At 43.3% G+C, this 26,068-nt stretch overlaps 1 protein-coding gene and 1 long non-coding RNA gene across 2 annotated transcripts; both read left to right on the forward strand.

Annotated features, from left to right (window-relative positions):
• Window positions 1–7,470: 7,470 nt before the first annotated feature.
• LOC120684749 (phosphoglycerate mutase-like protein 4) lies at window positions 7,471–15,045 on the forward strand. Its single transcript, XM_039966632.1, has 6 exons — window positions 7,471–7,731; window positions 8,750–8,800; window positions 8,906–9,016; window positions 9,109–9,267; window positions 9,669–9,744; window positions 14,816–15,045. The coding sequence occupies exons 1-6, from the start codon at window positions 7,471–7,473 to the stop codon at window positions 15,043–15,045; spliced, it is 888 nt and encodes a 295-aa protein (XP_039822566.1).
• Window positions 15,046–21,296: 6,251 nt separating this feature from the next.
• On the forward strand, window positions 21,297–23,727 carry LOC120684321. The gene is made up of 2 exons (XR_005679238.1): window positions 21,297–21,594; window positions 23,452–23,727. It is a non-coding gene; the product is annotated as an uncharacterized LOC120684321 (long non-coding RNA).
• The last annotated feature ends 2,341 nt before the right edge of the window (window positions 23,728–26,068 follow it).

Raw genomic sequence — 26,068 nt, forward strand, 5'->3', positions numbered from 1 at the left:
AACCGGGGGCTAAAACATAATTTTGTATAAAAATTGAAGAGCTAACGTGATAAAATACCTAATTGGATATAGGGTTCTATTCTAGAAAAAGACAGAGGGGTTTTGTGAAAGAATTTGGGCTGAAAAGGAATTATTTTTTAATAGAACCGGAGCACTGGTTGATTTTGAAAAATTAAGGGGTAATTTTTCAGGGTTGACTGGCGGTGCTGGGTTTGACTGGGTTAGGTCTGAATCTGTGCCACCAGATCGGGATCTGATGGTCGGGGCAGCAAAAAGGTGGCGAAACGCCAGAGGGCAGCGGCGCCGCCCGTTGCCACGGTGGCGGATCGCCGGTGCAGCGTCGAAATGATGCCACAGTGCACTAAAAATAGTGCCAAAATGGTTTATAACACCAAGAAAAAGAAATAAACTCATAGAAAGTAGAAATAAAACCCATAAAATTCAGAAAAAATTTTGTGATGTTCAGAAACTCAAACACAACCTTACCAAAATAAAATATACACCAGCATGAATGCAATAATTCAAATTTTGAGCCTATGGTGAGTTTTAAATATTCCAAAAACTAGTCTTTTTGAAACCTGAAAATTATAGAACTACTCTAGAACTTCTAAAGTGAAAATTAGGGTGTTAAATTCAGAAATGTGGAATTTCGTAGGGTTTTGTCTATGTAGAAGATATACTTGTACACCAAGCAGTCCACAGAGAGGTTAACACCCGATCATTTCACTATCAAAAAATGGAGATTTCATGAGAGGGGCGTCATTTTCATGAGAGGAGTGAGCAACCCTCATCGAAATGTTTATTTTTCTTGAAGGTGGAAAAAAACCTCTCACGAAAATATATTTTTATGAAGGTATCATATTTTGCCTCCACAAAATATACATAATTTTCATGAGAGTGTTGGGATCACCTACACAAAAATGAACGTTTTCATGGCAATTTGCAAAATTTTTGATCAATTTTAAATACTATTATAATTATTATGTGGTTATTTGAAGATAGAAGTTTGTATTGTCCATAGAAGAAAATTTAATTTTTCATCTATCTCCAATTAATAAATAGTCTAGAATTGACCATATAAGTCTAAATATATTTTTTATCCAATTTTTAAAATCTTACTGGAGGTACACCATTTCAAATTTGGATTATTTTTTATAAGAATATATATTTAAATATGAAAGCGATCGGGTGCTCTAACCTAAGAGGGTGAGGGGGTGAATTATGCACTATTAAAACCTTAACCTATGGCTCCAACTAGTTTGCACAAAACTTAAACTAGATCAAGCTATCTAGACGTGCAACTACGGTTCACCTTAGTGTAAAACCCTCATTCCAAAAGAGTTTTGCAACCTATAGCCAATCCTAACAAGATACTACACTAAGAAAGTAAAGGCACACAAGTTGCAATATGAAATGCAAAAGCTTAAATGGAGGGATGAGAGGAAGCGAACTCTCGACACGAGGATTTATCCCATGGATCGGATTGCCACAAAGGCGCCCCTACGTCCACGTTGTTGAAGCACTCACGAAGAGTATCGCTTTCGGCAATCAAGTCTCTTCTGTGAACACAATCACGGTCACCTTGATCTCGATCTTCACTAAGGGAGATTGCCCACGAAGGAGGGGTCTCCGTCCCCTGCACAATGTTGTCAACGCTGCTCCACACCAAGCCGGAGGGTCGTTGACGTGACGGCGAGCCACCAATGCTCCAAGGAGGCCGGTCACCGAGATACAAGTTTGGTTCACTTTAGAACCACAGCACAAGGATCTAAACCTTACTTGATCACTCACTCAAGAGATAACATAGCACTAACACTCACAAAAGTTTGTGCTAAGGACTAAGAATTTGATCTTTGTACTCTTGGATGGCTTGGAGGTGTTCTTGGATGTGTGTGTGATGTCTTGGGACTCCCGCAAGCTTCAAATGGCCGGTCAGCAAGTCTTGTAGCCGTTGCTCCAACGGTTAGCGGAAAACAGCATACCATCGGATGAACCGATGCCTCTGCATGGGGTGGCGTCGGTTCATCCGGTCACTCTCAAACCAGAAGTAGCCGTTCAGCTTATGACGCACAGTCTGTAGCACCATCGGTTTAACCGATGACTGGGTGTCGGTTAAACCGGTCACTCATAGCACTCAACTAGCCGTTGGACCTCTTTCTCTGCTGCTGACGTCATTACACCAGTGCTATGCTCCGATGCACCACCGGTTCAACTGGTGCTGAAGGCGTGGCTCCTGCGCGCTTGACATTGTCTCTGGAACATAGTACATTGAATGCACCGATGCCTATCTTGACGCCGTCGGTTCAACCAGTGACCTAGCTATCTTGACTTGGCCTTCGCTTGATCTCCATTTGGTGCTCAGACTTGCACCAATGCCAGGGCGTCGGATCTTTCGACAACCATCGGTTCTTCCGGTGCTACTGATTTCAGTAGAACTCGTCCAATTCAGCGTTTCTTTGAGTTCTTTCTTCGTGTTTTATTTTGTATGGCATTTTTACTTCATCCCTGGGATCTAGAAATGTTCACTTAACAAAACCATTAGTTCCATTGATTGCGTTGTCATATGATCACCAAAATCACTCGAAATGGCATAAATGGTGCCATGTTCGTTACAATCTCCCCCCTTTTTGGTGATTGATGACAACACAATCAAAGCAAGCATAAAATTTGCAAGAATTTACAAATTGAACCACTTACACTCGCTTGGATGCTTACTACCATCCAATGATGGTTTGGCCTCCCCCTAAAACCATGATTCCCCCTTTTGTTCCTCCTCCTATCTCGCTACTTCTCCCTCATGACTTGATTCACTTGGCATTTCTCCTCCTTTGTTGGGAACATGACTTGCTTTAATCCACATCTCTCCTCCTTTGGAATCAAATCACCTAAAAAGTCTTTTACCTAAAAGGTCTTGCAAAACAATATAGCTCAAGAGAAGATTAGTAGGCTAGGGAGTTTGTTTCATGACTCATGATCCAATTGTATGATATCAATGAAGATACCAATTGAAAATTTACTACGGTGGATCACAAAATCACAAAACTAGCATGATATGAGCTAAGTTTTCCATAAGTATGTGCACAAAAAGATAATGTAAAAATCAAGCGCACAACTAGATGTTATAACTAGAAAGTTTAGATCATATCATGCACGGAGGTAGCTCTAAAAATGATAAGAAATTTGACAAAGATACCAATTGAGCACTTGGTACACCAATGTTAAGCAAATGTATGAGCGCATAGCATATGAACTTATATATGAGCATTTAAGTTCAATAAAGCATGACTCAATATACATGAAAGTACAATTTATCTAATCACTCTCATAGAATTGTTTGTTCACATTGAGCGTGAATAACATTCTCTTAGAGTGTTAACTCCATTGTGAGACTATAAAAGATAAATTTGCAAACATGTTAGTCTCAAGACACCAAAAATAGTACTCACAATTTGACGAGGGGCAGGGTCCGATCGAGTTGATTGAGGGTGCTTTTGCAAAAGCTCGAGAACCAAACGTCCATGGCAGCTCCATGTGCGAGAGAGAGGGCAGCTGAGGCGGCGCTTCGTGGGGCGGTGCGAGACACAGGCACGGCAAGCAGAGATGCAAGGAGGCCTAGGGCCGGTGGCAGGGGGGCGTCTATTCATCACCTTCTGTGATTGGAAGGCGTTCAATCGCAGAATCGAGCGCTGCCCCCGCCGCCTCCGCCGCCCCCCTCACCGCCGCCACGCTAACCGAGCCCGCCACCGCGCCGCCTAGCCACCGCCGCGTCTTCTTCTCTTCGCCCCCGCCGTCGGCACCGCCCACCGGAGGTCCGGCCCCGGCCGGCCGGCGGCGCTCCCGTGCCGCCGCGCCCTCCGCCGGCCGAACCGCCTCCGCCGCCGGGCCGCCGCCACCTCCGGCCCCCTCCTCTAGGTCCGGTGACCATTGGACTCCCGGCAACCGGGAACCTAAAAGCCACCGCCGCCCTCCACCACCCCGGCCGCCGGCGACCTCGCCGGTGGCTGCTCCGCCCACCTACCACCCCTCCCCGGCCAACCCTCCCCCTTTCGTATCTTGCAACCCCGCCGGCGGCCGTCCCCCAACCCTCTGCTCGAGGAAGAAGATGGACAGGGGGTGCCGGCGCCTTCTGTGACGCGACGGCTCCCACCCGCGTGCGCGATAAATTGACACGGCCGGCGGCAGCGCTATGCAAGAGGAGCAGGGAGGAACGAGGACTCGTGCCAAGCATGCGAGGGAAATCGGCGAGGTTTCTCTGGGACTCCTACTTGCGTGTGCTACCTAGACTCAAGGGTCGGGCAGGGCAAGCTGGGCCAAGGTTGCATCCACGTTTTCTTTTGGGGCCTCCTAGCCTCCGTGGCGGACACGAAGTCCAGAGGGCGGCCAACACAGGCGTGTTGTGTGCTGCTCCTAGAATCGCTGGACAGGTCTGCCTGTTAGTGTTAGCTAGGTGCGGCCCAACTCATGCAGACCTGAGAGGAAGCTACAAGAAGACAAAGACTTGGAGAGAGGATATACGTGACCAGCTTTCAGAATTTTGCAGGCTAAAAAAATGTCTCCAGAAAACAAAGTGAGAAGAGAAGAGGCATTCCGCATATTAGCGTAGACACAAAGAAATGAGATATAGATGCAAAAGCTCATGGAGCTTCGACTATGGCCAATTAAGGACCTCTGGCCGGCTGTCTTGCTGGTGCTCCATCAGTCTGTGGTTGCGGTTGAGGTGTGCGGGCAAGAGGCAACTCGTCGAGGCGGGTGCCGTAGGTTTCGACTGGCGCTCCATGACATCAAGTCGTGCGGCGTGGCGATCGGCTCATCGGAACGGCGGCGATGGCCCGCAGGCGGCGCGTCCGGAGATGGAGGGCAATGGGTACTGGCCGAACAAGTTGACCTCGACGTGGTGATGCTCGTGGAAAAGATTTTTTTAGAGCTTTCCAATAACTGAATTTATTTCAAGGAGAAAAAGAGAATAAATGCTAGAAAAATCTTGAAAATTCTCAAAATATTTAGGGGATGGATAATTATATTCGAAAAGATGTTCACATCCCAAAATTGAAATTTTGGGCTGTGACAGCCGCCGTGCGCCGTCTATCCACCGCCGCCGCGCCCTCCCGCGGCCGCGCGCTGCCGTCGCCGCTCCGCCGGGGAGTATGGGAGAGAGGGAGGCGCCGCCGCGCCGGGAGGGAGGGAGGGAGGGAGGTTATGCGGGCGCTGGCCGCTGCCGGCCCGGCGGGGGGGGGGGGGGGGGGGTGTGGGCGTGCGGCGGCGGCCGGGGAGGGGGGGTGGTGGTGGTGGAGGTGGCGGCGGCGGCGGCGGGCGCCGTGGGTGGGCGCGCATGGCGGCGGGGCTTGGGGAGGCAGGCACGGCGCGGCGGCGGGCGCCTAGTCAGGCCACGATGGCCGGCGGCTAAAGGGGGGCAGGGGCAGGGGGCTGGCGGCGGGCAGGTTGGAGGTGGGAGCGGGAGTGGGAGGATGGAGGCTGATCTAGGGTTTGTGGCTTTGTGGGTCAGTTGGGCCTTTAATGGGCTATTGGGCTGAATGACTCGGTTCTTCGGTTAACCGGGGAACCGAACCGAATTAACCGAGTAAATTTGGTTCCTGAGAAACAGGAACCGAACAGGGAACCGAACTACTTAGTTTCGGTTCTTTCGGTTTCGGTTCCAGCGGAGGGGGGGGGTTGAGCCGCCCCTACAAATGGTGTTTCTAAGGGCGTGTGAGTTTCTACAGTACCGAAGTCTATTTGTAGCAACAGGTTAAATATAGATCTGCCCCTAAAAATAATTGAGCCGTTGCTACAAATTATTTTTATAGCAGTGACTCGAGCCCCTCTAGACTCACCGCTAAATCCGCCCCTATATGTGGTGATCAACACTCACGCAGAATCACAATCCCGTGAGTGTTGATCTCGCCACGCGTAATCATCCTTTGTGGTATTGCACACATGCATCGTGCGACACCACCGCAGAGAAGTTTCATCCCACTTAAGCGTGTGCGGGCGGGCAGCCAGGCGCTTGCAACACCAATGCACCATGCATGGCTGCCCCTCTTGGCCACTATGCCATGCAACACAATGAGTACGTATACAAACTGGATTCTAAAGACTACACAACTGGACAAATAAGATTAACAAAATAAACAGCAAAGAGGCGAGGATGGCGGCAGACCGCAGGGAGCGGCGGGAGGGAGTCGCGGGGCACGCCACACGCGGAAAACTGGGTTGGTTGAGGAGGCAGCCATGGCTGCCAGATTGGGAGGGAGTCGCAGCTCACTCGATCACTGGCTCACTGCGTCCGATCCCGCCCCTCTGGCCTCGCACTCGCCTTGCTTCTTGGGGAAGTCCACGGGTGACAAATTTGGGAGTAAGGAGGAGGCGGGAGGTGGGGGACGAGCCGTTGGGCACAGCTGACCCGCGGGCGACGGATCGCGGTGGTTTGAAAAATCAAAATGGAAATGGGCGTGTTTTGATAAGGAAATTGCACGTTGTTTGTAATGTGTGAAAAATAGTCAGCTTTCTAGTGAGATGTTTATCATCCTGACTCGACAAAGGAATATCATGCTAGCACTAACTAGCACCATGCATTGACCAAATAACCAAGCATGTGGCGAGTTGCTGCGGAAGCTTCCTTTTTTCATTAGAAAAGGAATGCTAGTGTAATAATAATGGAACACGTGGTCTCGTGCTCTTCAGAATTTCTTAAGTTGCACCATGATTGGAGCAAGAATAGTTTCAAACACTACGCGAAAACGTGTATTTGCCGTGTGCTTTCTATCAAGCACACGACAAAGAAACTCTTGGTCACGTGCACCCACGGCAAAAATATAATACATGGTAAAGTCATGCTTTGTCGTGTGTTTCTTTTTGGCGCTTTGCCGTGTGCTTTTTTCTGACGCAAAGCCATGCTTTGGTGTGTATTTTATTTAGGCATACGTCAAAGTAAACATTTTTTTCTCTTCTCACCTCAAAACTTTTTCTACTATTCACATACAACATATGGTGCTCCATGTTAAATTTTTGTACATTTTTATGTTTATTGTCTATATTTAACTAATTAATTGTATTTCAAGAATTTTTTTGAATTAAATCAAATTTGAACCGCAAGTGATTCAAATAATAGAATAAAATAAGTAAAAAATGATATTCATGTTACATGAAAAGAAATTTTGAACATCATGTCCTGGAAACACGACCATGAACGTGTGTTCGAATGACTTTGAAATTCTAAAATAAGAAAATCAAGTTTGAAAATTATGAGATTTGTCAATATCTCATGATATCATACATGAAGGCTGTGGTAAAAATTTGAGTGGGTTTCGCAATTTTATCACTAGCACACGCCAAACTGGCCGACTCCAATAGTGAAATGACTAATTTGGTGACCAGCAACCACGATAAGAAGAGGAGCGGAAACAATGCCAGTTGCCACTTGTACTTCCAGACTGCAGGGAGCGGAAACAAGTTCCTCCACAGCATCCCACAATGCTGGCGACATCAGGTTGTAGAAGCGGCCAGCGGGGTGGCTTCTTCCTCCAAGCTGCCGTGAACGCCGACGGTATATCAGGTGGGTACCCTCCCTCTCGGCTGCGGCTGCGGCAGGAGCTGAGGTTAGCAGGGGCCACCGCCACCCACCGTGCCATGTCGCCCACCCTGGCGGCGGCGCCCAGTGGCGACGAGGAGTTCACAGAGGTGGTAGTGGTGCGGCATGGGGAAACCACCTGGAACGCCTCCCACATCATCCAGGTCGGTCGCCCCTCCTAATTCTTCGCCATCTTGCTGTTTTCCAAACAAAAGGGAAGCTGTTGACGGGTCATAACGTACCACACATGATTGGTTGTTGGCAATTTGTCCATCCTTCGAATGTTAATGCATTTATTTATGCATGTTTTGATCTGCCATCCATCTCTTCAATAGAAATACACTCCAAAGATTCAATATTTAACTACCTCATACCACAATGTCTCTTTTGTCATATCTGCACCTAAATAGAAAATGGCGATATGACTGGAAGAAAACAATACCTTTAGCGTCCATATTTACTTACATGATGTTGATGATGAATGGATAATCCAGCAATACTATCTTGGCTATATAAATCAGTCATGCGTGTAGTATATATGTGAGATCTTTTGGCTCTTAAACGTTGAATATTGGCTGGTTGAATTTTGGAAGCTGCTGGAAAAGGACGCGGCATCTATTTATCACGCACGCGGGTGTGATGCGTGTTGTCGCAGAAGGCATAGCTGCGGCACCGCTGGAACTCCGCCAGCACCATCGGTTGTCAAGCTACCGGGTTAGGGTCCTAGGGGTTCTGGGTTGCCGGAGTTAAGATCGGGTCACCGGGTTCTGAAGTATAAATGGTCGCCGGGGGTCGTCGGCCCGCGGTGGAGCCGGTCAAGAAGGCGGTGAGGCGGGGCAGCGGGGGCGCTGCCCGCGGACAGTGGAGGATGGCGGCCGGGCGGGGATGGTGAGGGGGAGATGGGAACGTGATAATTAGTGATGGCAGCGGTGGAGGATGACAATGGAGGCGCTGGAGCCGGGGGAGAAGGGGTGCAGCAACCGATGCAATTCGCTAAAAGTGATGATTAGACACCCTTAGAAAAGGATGCGAAACCTTTTGCATTAAACTGCAGCAATATGGTCCTATCATCTACGAAAAATGCTAGATTTTGGAGCTCCTTGTAGACATTCCTCCATTAGCTGTCATTTCTTTAAGAAAAAGGAAATTATTTTACTGACGGGAATAAAGATCCTTCAACAGGGACAATTGGACCCAGAGCTAAATGAGATTGGTAGACAGCAAGCCCTTGTGGTATGGTTCATTTTCTCAAACTGCAATTCAGAACTGATTATTGTTTGCAGTTCCATGACAAGCAATGCAAAAACATTTTTGTAAAAAATCTGGTAAATTTATAAGGTGGCTCATCGGCTGTCAAAAGAAGGCAAACCAGCTGCCATATACTCTTCCGATTTGAAGCGTGCTGCTGAGACTGCAGAAATTGTAGCAAAAGTTTGTGGTGTAACAAATGTAAGGGCATTCTATTCTTTTTTTCTGAAAGGAAATGGAATAAGTTCATTGTGTATTCTATCTGTCCCGTTTCTCAAATGTTTTTTTTTCAGTTGGTGGTGAATGAGGCACTGAGAGAAATGCACATGGGATATCTCCAAGGCTTGAAGTGGGATGATGCTGTAAATAAAAATCCAGATGTTTTTAGGAGCTTTGGCATTTTTGAAATTACTGAGGGCTCTGATCCTGATAGTAGAAATAAAGAAATACCGGTAAATTCACATCTTAATTTATCCAGATTGAAATATTAATTCGTGACTTGTGAAGTAAGGCTAGGATGTCAAGCATATATCATCCTCAAGCTTTTAAAGTTTTAATGCGAAAATAGTACTGAAGATTTGGCATATATGGGCCGGGCAAAGATAGTCTTGTCCTTCTTGTTTTTCTTTTCACTTACGAATTACAATGGCTGAGCATACTTATTCAGATCTTTAATCGACTTAAGCCATGTGAATAGCTGTACCAATGTTTTGAACATGCTGTTGCTAGCTACAACTGAAGGAGAAGTTGATAATAGCTCAAGTTTCCCTTAAGTACTTTACTTTGCACCGATGATAAACCCATGGAAGTATGTACTTCACTCTCAAGGCTTATCAACACTTTGTATTTTCAGGGTGGTGGAGAGAGCCTGAATCAGTTGACCGAGCAATGTGTCTCCTATTTGAATAAGATTGCCCAGGAACACAGAGGTATTCTGCAAACCAGATTCTTATTAATACTCTGCCACACCATTTGAATCAGTCTAAACTAATGTGGAGCTTCTATCAACTTTTTGTCAATTTTGAGTGATTAGAACTTGATTTGGAATTCGAAAAGTTTGAAACAATTCGTAAAAGTTTTTTCTATATATTTTGGAAGTATATATATGAACTTGTTTGAGAGCATGGGATGAGTTTACGGACCATTATATATGTGAATTTTGAGAGTACGAGAACCGGGATGAGAACTCGGGACAAATTCAAGGACTGGGATGAGAGCGTGAGAAAAGTTCAAGGACTATTATGTGCATTTTAAGAATACCGGGATTGGGATAAGAGCCTAGGACAAGTTTAAGGATTGCCGGTGAAATTTACTCTAAACTAGTCTATCAACTGGTGCTCCGCACGAGCTAATTAGAATTAATATAAGAATGAGGCCAATAATTATAATTATCTATCTCATGCCTTTTTTCATCTATTAAATATTCTAACACATAGTCTATAATATATATTTATCATTATCTTGTTCCAATAGATTTTATTTTGCATCACACCTCCACATGTATTCAATATATATTTAGTTGAACTATTTGTTTGTAAATTATATTCTTGTCTCTTCCATCATACATGAATACATGGCGACTTATATCTTTAGTAGTATTTTCATATAAATAATATATTAATAATGATAGAAACAATAATTTTTAGAATTTTATATTGGTGCACTTTAATATTTTAGTATAATTATATAATTTAGATTTAGATTTAGGAGTAATTTAACTTGTAATAATAATAATACAATTGGATAATCTATATGCAAATTTAAGGGGGTATTTGTATTATTTCTATAATGGTGTAGGTGAGTAATTTACACAAAGATTAGGGGGTTACTTTAGATTTCTTTTATAATGACAGAGGTGGATAATTTAGATACATGTTTAGGGGGTTATTTTAGTTTATTTTCATAATGATAGAGGTGGATAATTTATTAGAAAAGATAACAGATACGATAGTTATTATAATTAGAGTTGTTGGATTGATGGCCAGATGTTTTTAATTTCTGTGAGAATTTATAGGATTTCTCAATTTTTTAGAGTGTCCATCTAGGATCCTAGGTGCCTTCATTGGCAGTAATAGCAAGTTACCTGCTCATTGGCAGCTTTGACGTCTGATGTGCTTGGTTCTATGCTAAATTGATAACAATATTGTCACTGCCTTGACAGGGGAGCGGGTTGTGGTGGTCTCCCACTATGAAGCCATACTAGAGCTGTGTCGTTACACAGATCCACCCAACGGCTCGATTCGTCGGAAAATTCCAAACACTTCACTGAATGTTTTCCGTATCTCCGGCGTCACCGGCAAGTGGATCCTTGAGAGGTATGGAGACGATAGCCATGTCGATGGAAATGACTTTCTGGAGAACTCTTTCAGCGGTGACGGTGCCTCTACCTAACGCGTGCAGTTCATCAGTTCATGGACACGACGCGATCGTTGCAGGCGATTGATTTAATTAGGCACGCGCTAGCTGAAGGGGTTTCCGTGTTTTTACATTACTATTTTTTTTTCTGTGTACTAGTAACATTGCACGTGCGTGCTATGTTTTAATACGGTAAAAAAAAAGTTGTGAAGGATCAAATTGGTTTGGAATTGAGTCCCAAGCAATCGAGCTCCACAATTCCTTTACTTTTACACAACCTTCAATGAGGATTGAGGGCTGATCATATTTGGTGAACGAGACTCGAGCGACTAGCAGGCCAGCCTCTAAATCAAATGGTCTGGGTTTGAATCTCGTCGGCCGCACGCTCGTTAGAGTTGGAGGGTGGGTTAGCCGAGGCGTAAGAACCCTGGTGCCTAGCGTCCTTTACGCAGGGGGGCTGCTCTAGCCTTTGGCCCCTCCATATTTGGTTACAAATGCAAAAATATAAACTTAATATGCAACATTCATAACCTATGCTTTTAATCAAGCCATAGCTGCCACTGGCACCAAAGAAATAGATTATCCAGCTGCACTTTTAAGGAAGAACGTAATGGATGTAGGATGATTTCTCGAATAAGTCTAAACCCTTGCTGTTGATTGTTAGACATCGAGCCACCGAGAAGCGCGGTGCTAAATTACTAACGTGATCGAAACACCGACACACACTTTGTGAAATACCGACGCACACTTTGCTTAAATTCTTTCCTAGCTTCCTTAATTTCTCACAAGGTGCGAAAATGAATTGTACCGTCTCCCTTTATATTATGCCACTAGTGGGCACAATTAGAGAAGCAGCTGTAATATCTAAGAACTTGGTTGTTATCAAACTAGTGCATAGCCAAAATTCTCACAACTTGCATTATTGAAAATCTTTGCACGGATGGGTGTAACGAAGGCGGCATCCTTGTAGCCTGCTCACACATTGAAGGTTTGGGAGTCGAAGCAGTGCACAGCCTGGACAAAGCGGACACTACTGGTGTCGTCCTTGCTGGGCATGAGCAGGGGCCCATCATCTTGTGCATGACGATGACGGCATGCCTATCGGCGGGGAGCAGGACCAGGTACTTGGTGTTGACATGCTTGACCCGCTTCCGGCACTGCACATCTATGGGCTTGTAGTGGCATGGATCGGTGCGGCGGGGTCTTGACTCTTGCCGAGTCGGGGAGGGAGCGGGCTCGGGGCAGACACGGGAAGACGGCTGAGGTCACCGGGTGAGGATGAGATTTGTCGCCGCCACCGGATCTCCACTTGTGTCAGGCAGCTTGGGAACTCCATGGTCCTCCATGCTCCTACCTTGGCCGCGGGGCGGGCGCGAGGGTGATCGGATGGCTGCGGCTGTGCAGTAGAGAGGAGGCAGGGATCTGGGGTAAGCTTGAGGGAAAGGAATGGGTCCGGTGGGGAGGTGGAAGATGGAAGGGTGCGGAGAGCAGTGGCGGCCATGGGAGGAGGACTGGAGGATTCCGCATCGAGTGCATCCGAGGAGGCTGAGGGATGGGAAAGAGATGCTAGAATTTCAGATGAGCATTATTTATATGGTGGGGGCGTGATCAAATCCATCGAATCGGCGATGGACGGCTAGGAAGAGTCGATGACTATTTGGGGCGGGCCAAGTTTTATTCCTTCTATGCTCAATGTTTTCTCTTTTTCTTTTTTATTTTATTGCACTATTGGAAAGTAACGCACAAAAATAATAGTTTTTTATATAGCAATATATTTTGTACACGTAATATACAACATCTAAGTTGTCATGCGGGAGTTTAAATTTTATTGAATTTCTGCGTGCTTATTGTAATTCTAAGTTGAATTACGTGTACCTCCAATAAAATTTAAAAGAAAAAATTAATAAAAATTACATTTAGGCACGTATGATCCATTCTAGACCACATCACGAGATAGAAGAAAATTTCAATTGTCTTCTAAGGACAATTCAAACTTCTATCTCCAAATTATCACTTAATAATTACAATAATATCTAAATTTAGTCAAAATAATTCTAGAAATTGACATAGTAATATAATTTTAGTTCATAAGCTTGCCATTAAAAAACTTAAATAGTCTTAAAACATAGGAACATACATTGTTCATAAAAGATACATCTGTCATACAGTTTCTTATAACTCAAGTCAAACTCGTACACATCTCAAATTTAGACGGAACCTTACCTTTAACTTCCTATTCATAAGTATGAATTTACATCCCTAATTGTTATAAACAAGTTATTTTTCCTTTTTTTAAATAAATAATTAAGGCACCCTTGCATAGTAGCTCACAAAATAAATTCTTTTAAATACACAAATATTTTTCAAATGTAATATACAACATCTACGTTTTCAAATGTAATAGATTTGGTATTTTATATTATTTTGTAACGAACATGGCACCATTTATATCATTTCGAGTGATTTTGGTGATCGTATGACAACACAATCAATGAGACTAATGGTTTTATTAAGTGAACATTTCTAGATCCCAGGGATGAAGTAAAAAGGCCATACAAAGGAAAACACGAAGAAAGAACTCAAAGAAACGCTGAATTTGACGAGTTTTACTGAAATCAGTAGCACCGGAAGAACCGATGCCTATAGCATCGGTGCATCCGATGGTTGTCGGAAGATCCGATGCCCTGGCATTGGTGCAAGTCTGAGCACCAAATGGAGATCAAGCGAAGACCAAGTCAAGATAGCTAGGTCACCGGTTGAACCGACGCATCAAGATTGGCATCGGTGCATTCAATGTACTATGTTCCAGAGACGATGTCAAGCGCGTAGGAGCCACGCCTTCAGCACCGGTTGAACCGGTGGTGCATCGGAGCATAGCACCGGTGTAATGACGTCAACAGGAGAGAAAGAGGTCCAACGGCTAGTTGAGTGCTGTGAATTTTGAGAGTACGAGGACCGGGATGAGAACTCGGGACAAATTTGAAGGACTGGGATGAGAGCGTGAGAAAAGTTCAAGGACTATTATGTGCATTTTAAGAATACCGGGATTGGGATAAGAGCCTAGGACAAGTTTAAGGATTGCCGGTGAAATTTACTCTAAACTAGTCTATCAACTGGTGCTCCGCACGAGCTAATTAAAATTAATATAAGAATGATGCTAATAATTATAATTGTCTATCTCATGCCCTTTTTTATCTATTAAATATTCTAACACATACTCTATAATATATATTTATCATTATCTTGTTCCAATAAATTTTATTTTGCATCACACCTCCACATGTATTCAATATATATTTAGTTGAACTATTTGTTTGTAAATTATATTCTTGCCTGTTCCATCATACATGAATACATGGCGACTTATATCTTTGGTAGTATTTTTATATAAATAATATATTAATAATGATAGAAACAATAATTAGAGTTGTGGGATTGATGGCCAGATGTTTTTAATTTCTGTGAGAATTTATAGGATTTCTCAATTTTTTAGAGTGTCCATTTAGGATCCTAGGTGACTTCATGTAGAGGCTCCAAAGAAGCCTTCAATTAGTAATAGCAAGTTACCTGCTCATTGGCAGCTTTGACGTCTGATGTGCTTGGTTCTATGCTAAATTGATAACAATATTGTCACTGCCTTGACAGGGGAGCGGGTTGTGGTGGTCTCCCACTATGCAGCCATACTAGAGCTGTGTCGTTACACAGATCCACCCAACGGCTCGATTCGTCGGAAAATTCCAAACACTTCACTGAATGTTTTCCGTATCTCCGGCGTCACCGGCAAGTGGATCCTTGAGAGGTATGGAGACGATAGCCATGTCGATGGAAATGACTTTCTGGAGAACTCTTTCAGCGGTGACGGTGCCTCTGCCTAACGCGTGCAGTGAGGGGGGTCATCAGTTCATGGAGACGACGCGATCGTTGCAGGCGATTGATTTAATTAGGCACGCGCTAGCTGAAGGGGTTTCCGTGTTTTTACATTACTATTTTTTTTCTGTGTACTAGTAACATTGCACGTGCGTGCTATGTTTTAATACGGTAAAAAAAAAGTTGTGAAAGATCAAATTGGTTTGGAATTGAGTCCCAAGCAATCGAGCTCCACAATTCCTTTACTTTTACACAACCTTCAATGAGGATTGAGGGCTGATCATATTTGGGGAACGAGACTCGAGCGACTAGCAGGCCAGCCTCTAAATCAAATGGTCTGGGTTTGAATCTCGTCGGCCGCACGCTCGTTAGAGTTGGAGGGTGGGTTAGCCGAGGCCTAATTAAGAACCCTGGTGCCTAGCGTCCTTGACGCAGGGGGGCTGCTCTAGCCTTTGGCCCTTCCATATTTGGTTACAAATACAAAAATATAAACTTAGTATGCAACATTTAATCTGTGACGAATTTTTCGTGACGAATTCAAAGAATGTCATAAACGATGGACCATCTATGACGATTTGTGAATTTTCATCACAAATTTGCAAATAGCCCATCCAAGCCCAAATTCGGGCCCGATTTCTGTGACGAACCTCACTAACCGTCATAGATTGAAAATGAAGCCGTCATTAGTTTTCTGGTTTTGCTAAAAAAATAGTTTTCTGGCCTAGTCATCTTGAACCACCAGTTCCACGTGTCTGGCACAGGCCCATGTGTCAGTATGGGCATGCTGGATTTAAATCAAAAAAATTGTGGAAAAGATGGGATTTGAACCCTGATCTAGCGTTTCAGGCCCACACGCTCTAACCACTGTGCCACTTCTACTGTTCTGAAAGTTTGTGGCATTTTACCCTAGATAACCTGGTGTGGCTTGGCCCAGTCATCATGTGTCACCCGGTTGGGAGCCCCGGCGCGCGACAGCCAGATCAACATCCACCTGGTCAAGCTTCAATTAAAAAAAAACAAAATGCAACTAAGCGCCACTAGAGGGATTCGAAACTGGAACCTATCGCTGGTGCTAAGCATGGCGAACCACTATGACACTTTAACATTTGTTTCCATTTCTATACGATTCTTTAATACTATCTGTTACCTAGCCATACGTCAAATATAAACAACATATATCTCAAATATCTTAAATTCCTATAAAATTTTTATGTTAGAATTATACATCCATTAAAACAATATTAACACTACAAGAAACCATTTATTCTATGACGGAACATTTTCGTCATAGATCGCTGAAAATTCGTCATAAAAAATTGTTAGTGACGATTTCAGACAGCGTCATGTATTGAGCGTCATAGATTAAATCAGGTGATGTTTTCTTTAAAATCGTCACAAATCAGCACAATCTATGACGTTTTCTAACCGTCGTAAAATGCCCTTAGGCCTGTGCAACCAAATCCAAGTCCAGCCCAAACCCAACATTCGTGACGAAATTTAACGTCACAAATGTTTGCCACGTCAACCAACAGGACTAGTGAGGTGGATAATGATGATGACACGTGTGCAATGACATGGCTCGTGACGTGGATGATGACGTCATTGATGACGTGGCTGGTGACATCACTAATGATGTGGAGAATGACAGCCCATTTTAGAACTGAGCCAGTCAGTTGGGCCATTTTTTTATCCACTATCAAATCAAAGCTCACTAAACAAGTGCACTAAATTTGAGCCCATCAAATTCAATCCAATTTGTCATACATTCACCAGAATAGTCATTACAGCCCAAATGACATAGTAAGTTTTCAGCCCATTTATCAGAATTACAGCATATTAGGTCCAGTATATCATAATCTCAATAAACAAAAGATTCAACATCTCAGGTTACATTCAGAAGCACATCACAATAGCTGATTACACTTGTTCTCTGAAATATCAGTTGAAGTCTGATTAACACATACTCCCTTGCTTGCTGCAACCATTTTTTATAGAAGTGTACCATCTTTTGGGTTGTGATGCTCAGTCTCTCGCATCCTTCCTTGCTTGCTCCAACCAGCAAATAAAAAAACAACACAAAAAACTATTAGCAGGTAGTGTAGTTATTATATTTTGAATGTCCTTAAACATAACAAATCTGCAGTATAACTCACATATGTACAAACAGATCTTAGCATTTGGTTGCAATAACAAATCTTAAGCACATCCTACTGTATGAATGCTCATCCTAGTCAGGTAGCTAAAACCCTAAGATCTAGATAAAAACAAGTGCATAATAGAAGAAAGACATCTATCTATTCTTCAAACATATACTAAGTTATCTCTAGTAAAATACTACTATACAGTACTAATCGATATTAGGTAGCTACTACCACAAGCACTGAGGAACAAAACTAGTATCATTTAGCAGAGACAATGCAGGCAAAAGGACATGCTAAAAAAGTTCATGCAATAGACATTCAGAGCTGAACAGATGCATGTAGCAAAACAGATCCCTACATTATTTTGATGCATGTAGCAAATAGATCAACTATATTATCCTAATAGTATTCTTATAACAGAAGCAATCCGGGGCGCAGTTGTCATCTTTCATAAGTCGAAGTAACAACCAATTATTCACTCAACACTCAACAGGCAAGTGCATAACTATCAGATATCTCTTGTAAATTAGACAGGCACATTATTCAATCAACAGGCAATGATAAAGTGAAGAGCATTCATGACATTAGACATCAACTAAAATCAATTCAGGTAAGTTTATTTATTTGTGAGTCCAAGTCAATATTAGCACCATCCTCTTCAGCTTCGTCCTCAGGGTTCATTTTCAAAATCTAAAACAATTGAGAAAATATATAAGAAGAATTCTAAGCATGTTAGATCAACTTTCTACATTTGGCTTCAAACATTACAAACCTCATAGACCTTCGGCTCCTTACATGCTTACCTGATACAAGTGCCAAGCTTCAGTAGGACACCATCAGATCAAACTGAGAGAAGTCCAGCTGCAACTGTTGCACTGTCGACGAGAAAAGACCTCAGCTGTTGTTGTCCCTGCACAAATAGACTGAAAGTATATTGTTGCTTGTGATGAAACACATTCAGAACCAATGCTCCTAGTTGTCCACATCGGAGGGAGGACAGCTTACCTTGGGCTTGCGCATCGCCACGGCCGCCGGCGAGGAGCTCCAGCCTCAGGACCATGGGGAGTGGAAGCATCAGCATAGCAACACACCAGTTAGCACCAAGCATACATCAAGGGCACAGTGCAAGCAGTTAGCACCAAGCATACATCAAGGGCACAGTGAGATATTTAATAATCATTACAGCAGATGATAAATAGAAAAGATAGAACAATGAAGAGATGTGCTCAAGCATTTGCTTTTCAAGAGACTTAAGTAAAAACACATCCATAGTTACGGTAGAGAGGCATAATAGATGTTGAGCATTAAGGCATTTAATCAAACAGGTTATGTGCATGCCCCATCTGCTCTCTTCTATTACTCTGCTACCCTTATTGTAGTAGTACTGGTTGTAGGATGGTTAAAAGGGATCGGAGCAAAATTTGCACAAGCAAGAACACCTATGCAAGAAAAAGAGAGGAGAAACACTACTATGTGGCTATAGTGTGTTACCGTGCAGGATTTAGCCTACAGCCCCCACCTGGATCTCGCCACAGTGCCGTCTCCACTGCTTTGGGTCGGGAAGATGCGGAGGTGGCGATTGGAAGGGGGGCTCCGCCCAGAACATCGCCCCAAGATCCGCGGCGAAGAAGGGCCACGGCGCCCAGGCTGCCATGGCGGAATGGTGGAGGAGTTTGTGGATCCACTGCACCCGTCGCTGCTGCAGGGTGAGTTGTGGAGGGCGGAGATGGATCTGAGAAGAGGATCCTCCATGGCAACGGCAGCCTCCTGTCTGCAGTGGTGGGTGGACGGGAGGACGCGACGGCTGGGCCCGACTCCATGAGTCATGCTGCCTGCGCCGGAGCCACGCGAGTCGGGGGCCCCCGGGAGCCACGCGCAGCAGCCATGCCCCATCCGAGCAGCAGGAGGCACCGGGAAGAGCGGGAACTGCCCTCCCGGGCCGGCAGGGGACGGATCCGGCAGGGGGAGCCCGGGATCCGGGCGTACAGCGGTGGATCTGCCGGCAGCGGGGGTAGGGCTGTCCACGACGGCAGGAGGCGAGGATGGAGGAGGGAGGAGGTGACGACGGATCTGGCGCATCGACGGCCGGTCGCTGCCTGTCGTCGCGGGGTCGAGCATCCGGCAGGTGGTTGAAGTACAGGGCGCGGCGGTGGTGGTTGGGGAGGGGTGGGCGTGGCAGCGTTGGGAGGAGAGGGAGAGGGAGGAGGGTGGCGGCGGGGAGGAGGGGAGGTAGAGGGAGAAGGGTGGAAGTGGGTTCAGCTAGGGGAAGGTTTTTACGTCTCTGAAATTTGAAACACCCGCGCCCGTTCATTGGAAAATTTCGCACGCGGGCGAGTTGCGCGTGGTGGGGCAGCTAAAATATCTCGTGTGACTAACATGTGGGGCCAAATGGGAGGTGAGCTGGCCAAGCCGAATTTGATGTTACTTTGAGCCCAATACTATTTATTGTTTTTACATGTAGTTAAAAATATCACCCTTGCAAGATAACTTATAAAATAATTTATCTTATATACCTCAGTACAATTTTTACATTTAATAGATCAATATTTAGCCTCATATGTTCCATTATAACCCATATTCTCCAGATAGATCAATAATTCAATTGTTTCCTATAGATAATTCATACTTCTATCTCACTAAGATGCCATAGAATAATTATAATAATATCTAAATTTGGTCTGAAAATTCTACAAATTGGAATGACAACATATTTTTGGTCGTTTAGCTTCCCATAAAAAAATCAAGTAGTTCTAATAGTATGTCACTATACATTGTTCACAAATGGATACCTCTCTCACATAGTTTCATATATCTCAAGTCAAACTTTGAGATTTGAATACCTCATAACATGTTCAAACTTGTATGCGCCTCAAATTTAGACACCACCTTATGTTGACCATAACATTGAACAAATATCAAGTTACATTACCAATTGTTATGCAAAAACATGTTTTTCAATTCTCTATTTAATTGGAATAAAACATGTATTACGAAAACAATCAAGATATAGTAATTAACGTACAAACAAAAGCCACTAAATAAAATATCCTGATTTTACAAAAATTCAGAAAAAAGAACCATCAAATTTGGAGTTCATATGAGGAAGAAATACTAATTACAAAATTTAATTCCGGATCAAAAAGAAAAAAATGAATCACACATCAGTTCTTCATTGTAGGGCCACGTCACAACACTAGTATATAAAATAATTATTATCCAATTCACCACAACCAAAGGCCCGGCTCATTGGTAGGGCACCCGGGTCTTATCGCCATGCCCTGGGTTCGAATCCCCGCTGCTCTCTGCGCCTTTTTTTTCTCCAAATTATTAAAACATGAGATACTAGTCTATAAATAGGATAATACCATTCATCATCATAACCGAAGGTACAGAGCAGTTGGTAGGGCTTGCGCTTCTTATCTTGAAGATCAGAGTTCGATGCCCTATTAGCTCACGTTTTTTTTTATTTTTCTAAATTAAAGCACGTATATTAGTATATAAAGGATAATACCACGTATATTAGTATATAAAGGATAATACCAAACTTTTTCACAAATGAAAGTGTAGAACAGTGTTATGGTGCGGCGGCCTAGTCTTGGAGACCATGGTTCGAATGCTCCATTCTCTCTTTTTTTTTCCCAATTTTTTATCGTTATTTTTTTGGTGAGCAGCTCTTTGTTTTTCTTATCACCAATTCTGCGGGAGAATTTTTTTTCTTCCATCACAAGCAAATAAAGGCAACTTATTTTGTGAGGATTTTAATTTTCAATCCATGACGATTATCAAAGGTTCGTCATAGAAACTGGGCCCGAATTAGAGCCCAAATGGGCCATTTGCAAATCTGTGACGATCTCTGAAAACGTTACAAAAATTTGTCAGAATTCGTCACAGATTAAATGGTTTCTTGTAGTGAATTTTCGCCATAATCCAAGACTCAGATCAACTTTTGTCCAATATAAATGTTGTAGATCTTTTCTCCCTTTACAACTCTTGTTTTGATCTAATTTCAAGTTTCAATGTGAAATACTGAGATTTGGATGATCAAAATCGAGCTAAATTTTGTTTGAAATCTTCCACTGGACCACCTGCTCCCTATACGCATGTCCATGCCTCAGTCCAACCTTATCCTCCCGTCTGGATCCATTTCGCTCCCTGGTCGATACCCTTTTCTCCTCACATCGACTAGAGGTGAGCAGAGCTGCACCGGCCTTTCCCGTCACCCTCCCTTCGATTCCTCGCGCGAGCGCCATCTCCAACCCCTCCTCCACCTTCCCCAAGCTCTGGCCGCGCTCCTCTCCGGCTGAAGCAACCGGAATCAGTCCCGCACCGCCTGGCCGCCATTGGAGCTCTGCTCGAAGCTCCGACCCGCCCGTCGATCCCCTTCCTCCGGCGGTCCCTCACCTGATTGAGGCCGTGGTGAGCACCCCCGTACCCTCCTCTACCCGCCCCAATTTGTGCCCTTCCTTTTCCCTGTCGGAACAGAGCTCCTCACGAGCTCCCGAGGCGGCAACAATGGCCGTTTGGTGTCGACCGCCTTCCACCCTTTCTCCCGTGCTTGGAGTCACCAAATAGAACCCCCTCACTCTCCTCTCTCTCCCCATGTCCTTGGCTTCGAGAACGGAGGCCGGGAGTGCCATCCCCATGGAGCTCAGTGAGCTTGTGCTCACTGTAATGGCAGCCAGGGACCCCACGCAACAATAGGAAGAATTCCAGGGGTCTTTTTGCGAAGTCTGAGACTCATATGAATAGTGGCTGCAGGACCTTTTTCAAAATTTAGCTGAAAACTTGAAAAATGCATAGTAAATTGTAGAAAAATGCTAAAAATACAAAATCAGTTTTGTTAGCTGTATCTTTTTATGCTCTATATGATAGAATCCTAAAACGTGTTACTCTGGGCGTGGAATGATAGAAGTAGGAGGTAGTCGAAACCGGTAAGCTGTAGACCTGATTTACAACGATACTTTGAAATGCAACCTGCTACTCTGGGCATGGAATGATGGCGGTTGTTGGATTGTATGTCGCCTCCAGGTTCTTTGGGAGTTCGATGCGAGGGGCCCTTCACCCGGGTTTTGGCAGGCGTGGTTCAGATGTCGTGGTAATGATGAGAACAGTTGACATGTGTGGTCCAGTGTGGTTTATATGTGTCGTGTTGGTTAGGTCCACCTTGCAAGGTTAAATCGGATCGATTCGCCGTGACTCGCGAATATGAGAACTTTGGTCACTTCGTCACATCGTAGTAAGAACTTGGAACGAGAATGGAATGAAGAGAACTGGATTGTGATGTTACCAGATAATTTCTCTATTCTACCATGTGTGCTCTAGAAATTCAGGCAAATATAGTTGGTAAATTTATACTAAACCTGAGCTAAAATTTGAAGGTGAGGATCCATTGTTAGCAGCTTTTTTAGTAAAATAACTCCAGAGCCAAAAAGCTTTGCATGTCTAGGAGTCGGCTAAGTATATACCACTAGTCGGGTAAGTCTTGCTGAGTATTAGTATACACAGGGTTTGTTGTTACCCTGTTTTCAGGTATTTGTTGCTGGTTGGAACTAACCAGGATTCACACCGGTGGGCTCGATGTGACATCCTCACGCCTTCGTAGTATCGTGGTTTTTAAATCAAACTTCTATTTAATTTCCGCTGTATTTTGAACTCTGATATTTTATTTAAATTCATTTTGTTAAACTCTATTTTGTAATTTAAATTTGAAAAACTTCTGTCTGCTTGTAATCATCTGCGCTCACCTTTGTGTGAGACTTCCGGTGTTTTCGATCCTTAACCCAACAGGCTGCCAGATTACACCGTTTTAAGTGCGCGGTGACTTGATTGACACTTAAGATAATAGTTAGCACACTTAAGCCGGTTTAATTTAGACGGTTCTGGCACACTATGTGAACCAATTTTTTTGTCACAGTAATTAAGTGCCCTGTTAGTTGACGTAATAGCCTGCAGCTTGCCTTCTCACTTCCGAATTGATAAGGCCACAGTTTACCCTTGCTCTAGTTAAGAAATTTGATCATTTTGTTTCTATGTAGAAATTCCCAAAAGAATCTGCTGAATCTCTGGCTTTTTGAGGACTATATCTGCATTTGCTTGATCTTCTGTCCCTTGTGGCTTTGTAGATTCAAAGCTTGTTTATTGTGCTCTTTGGAGTATTTTGTTCACTGTTTTTACTGCTACTGTTGATGCTTCCATACCATCCTTAAACTAAATTGAAATAAACCTTGCTAGCAGTTATCATCTAACCTATATGCTACTGTTGATTACTTGCAGGAATGTATGCTTCTGGATCGAAACTATCAGATGATCCAGTATGTAGTATTCACCAACATGGCTCAAAAGTGAAATGTCAAGGTTTAGTTCTTGTAGAACGCTATTGGGTTTAGCTTATGTATTAGTTCAGATAAGAAGTGTTAGGAACCGCTGGAAAATAAGGTAGCAGAATAGAGGAGGCACTATGATGTATGTATGAGCACAGATGTATGCACATATGTATGTGTGATCAGAGGATGAACTATATATGATGTAGATTTGGCTTATTTTTGTTAATTTCTGTCACCTATTTTTATTTTTTTATATTTTTTTAATTCGTAATAGGAGATGCTAGTTACTAATCCGCGTCTCCAATGACCCAATATTGGAGACGCGGGAGTAATGAGGCGCGTCACTGTTAATCCTTATAGGTGACGCGGATAATTAAGAAACGCGTCTCCGATAAGAGGTCTTCGGTGACGCGAGAAATCCGCGTCACCGATGTGATTTACATCGGTGACGAAAATTTGGTGACGCGAGTTTTTTCGTCTCCGATGCATGTTTTTCCGCGTCTCCAATCTGCGTTTCTGGCATAGTGGCTAGAATTGCGGTAATGTAGTCATCATCATGTTGCATCCATTCATTGTATATGTATTGCTAATGATTTTCATGAGCATACATGATTTTGTATTTGGTACCTTGCTGTCCAACATCTATAGAAATCTTCCACTCTTGTTGTCCAAATTCTTTCACATGAGTCATCTAACTTTCCCATGTTATCAATAACTAGATATTTTACCAGTTTTTATTCCATAGATTACCTACTAAATTGATCACCTCCTTGCTATCCAAAACTTTAGAAAATATGTTCTTTGGTGATATGTGCCATTTGGTTGCTATCGGTGGCTTGCTTATGGTGGTGCCATTCCATGTGACCCATAGTGCCGCGACGGAACCTAGGGCCCCATGTGTGCTGCAACCACATGGTTGTGCCGTTAGGCGCGCGCTGGTGCTCGGGCATATGGTTTTGACATGCTACAAAAGTCTTCTGGTGCACTACTTTGGTCTTTAAAGTTTCTAGTGCTCTTATTCTTGATACCCAATCACATCCTATAGCTCCGATCCTATCTAACAAAGTAAGTCATTCTCATGGTAATAGTAGCTTCCAATTTAGATCCCCTCTACTCTATTCCATCTTATAAACACCAATCCATCTAATATTTTGCCAAGTCAACCCTTCCTAATGCTTTGTAGGCTATGCGTGTTGTGATGACCTTCTAGGTTAAAATCAATCATTCTTGACCCCGAAAAAGCCTATCTATAATCTCAAAAATAGCTCCCACTCACCATGATCCTACCTAGTTCGAACCATAGTGTGCCTTAAGCAAGTGAACTTGGTTCATAACTAACTATCCTTGTGCTAGGTGTAAGATAGAAGTAACACCATGACAACCCCTCTAGCAAGTTGTAGGTATGCCACATATGTCCTAGTCAAAGTGTTCCCATTCTTCAAAAAAAATTGCAATCATGTATTTATGTGCACTATAATCTGCACTATTGCACCTACACCATCTCATATGTGTATTGCACCATTACAATCATGCGATGCACCAAGAATTGCATCATGTCATGCATTGTGTTTCCATGTTGTCCCCTTAGGACTACTATTAATAAAACTGCATCTATGTAAATAATTGCATCACCCATCAATTGTCATGAGCAATCATGTGATTTCAAATGAGCATATACCGTGAACAGGGATTTGGGGAATAGCCAAAATGCTACCTTTGAGCCAATATTAGATTAAGCTGGGGAGTAACCTTGTCAAGAATAGGTACCTATAGCTGCTCATAAACATATAGGAATCCCTTGAAATCAGTCCTTTGTAGAACCAATTCAATTTCCTTTATACTTTACCTCATACTCTCTTTCACCAAAAATGTGTCCATCACCAAATCTAGTAGGCAACATCTAAGTGGATTGATTGCAATCTCGCATCTTTACCTTCTTTAGGTGTTTCTTCGATCCTTTAGAGAAAACTTTCAATGAGCTAGCACACCCAAAATTATAAATTCCACAACTATGGTGACTATCCCTTTCTTCCTCTTCCCTAGGAAACAAAAATCTCTACACAAGCCAATCAAGGTCAATACCTCACATATTCTATCTTAGTTAGATGAACTCATCTTTAATTATCAGACTGTAAAGTTCCTGGTCTACCAAGCTCTTGGCCATATATTACCATCGAATATCTCACTATAGTGTTCTACCAACAATTCCATCTTTTACCATCTCCTTTTTCAAGCTTTTGTTTGAATCTCGGGACGAGATTCTTCTAAGTGGGGTAAAATTTGTAACGACCCAACTGTAATTATCATGTTAAGCATTGCATCACGAGCTTGAGTTAAGCATTCATAAAGATTTTGTGCTTGAATTGAATGAATCTAATTTTAATTTTGAATTGTTTATATATGTGGAACCCATAGTTTGTGAAGCAACTTGCATTTTAATTATATGACTTATGTTGGAAATTATTTTGATAAAATACTACTTTGAAAAATATGAAATTAGGTGATTTTTCCCGGATTTTAGGAAACCATCTTGAAGCCAAACAGCTTAGCCGAAAATCCAAAAATAG

This window comes from Panicum virgatum, chromosome 8N (assembly GCF_016808335.1).
Source record: "Panicum virgatum strain AP13 chromosome 8N, P.virgatum_v5, whole genome shotgun sequence".
Lineage (NCBI taxonomy): Eukaryota > Viridiplantae > Streptophyta > Magnoliopsida > Poales > Poaceae > Panicum > Panicum virgatum.

Bases quoted from the DNA above. Each gene is read 5' to 3' on its own strand.
- LOC120684749 (XM_039966632.1), top strand. From the start codon at position 7,471: ATGCTGGCGACATCAGGTTGTAGAAGCGGCCAGCGGGGTGGCTTCTTC. The intron at 8,801-8,905 runs GTATGGTTCATT...TAAATTTATAAG, and splicing joins GTAGACAGCAAGCCCTTGTG to GTGGCTCATCGGCTGTCAAA. The intron at 9,017-9,108 runs GTAAGGGCATTC...TTTTTTTTTCAG, and splicing joins AAGTTTGTGGTGTAACAAAT to TTGGTGGTGAATGAGGCACT.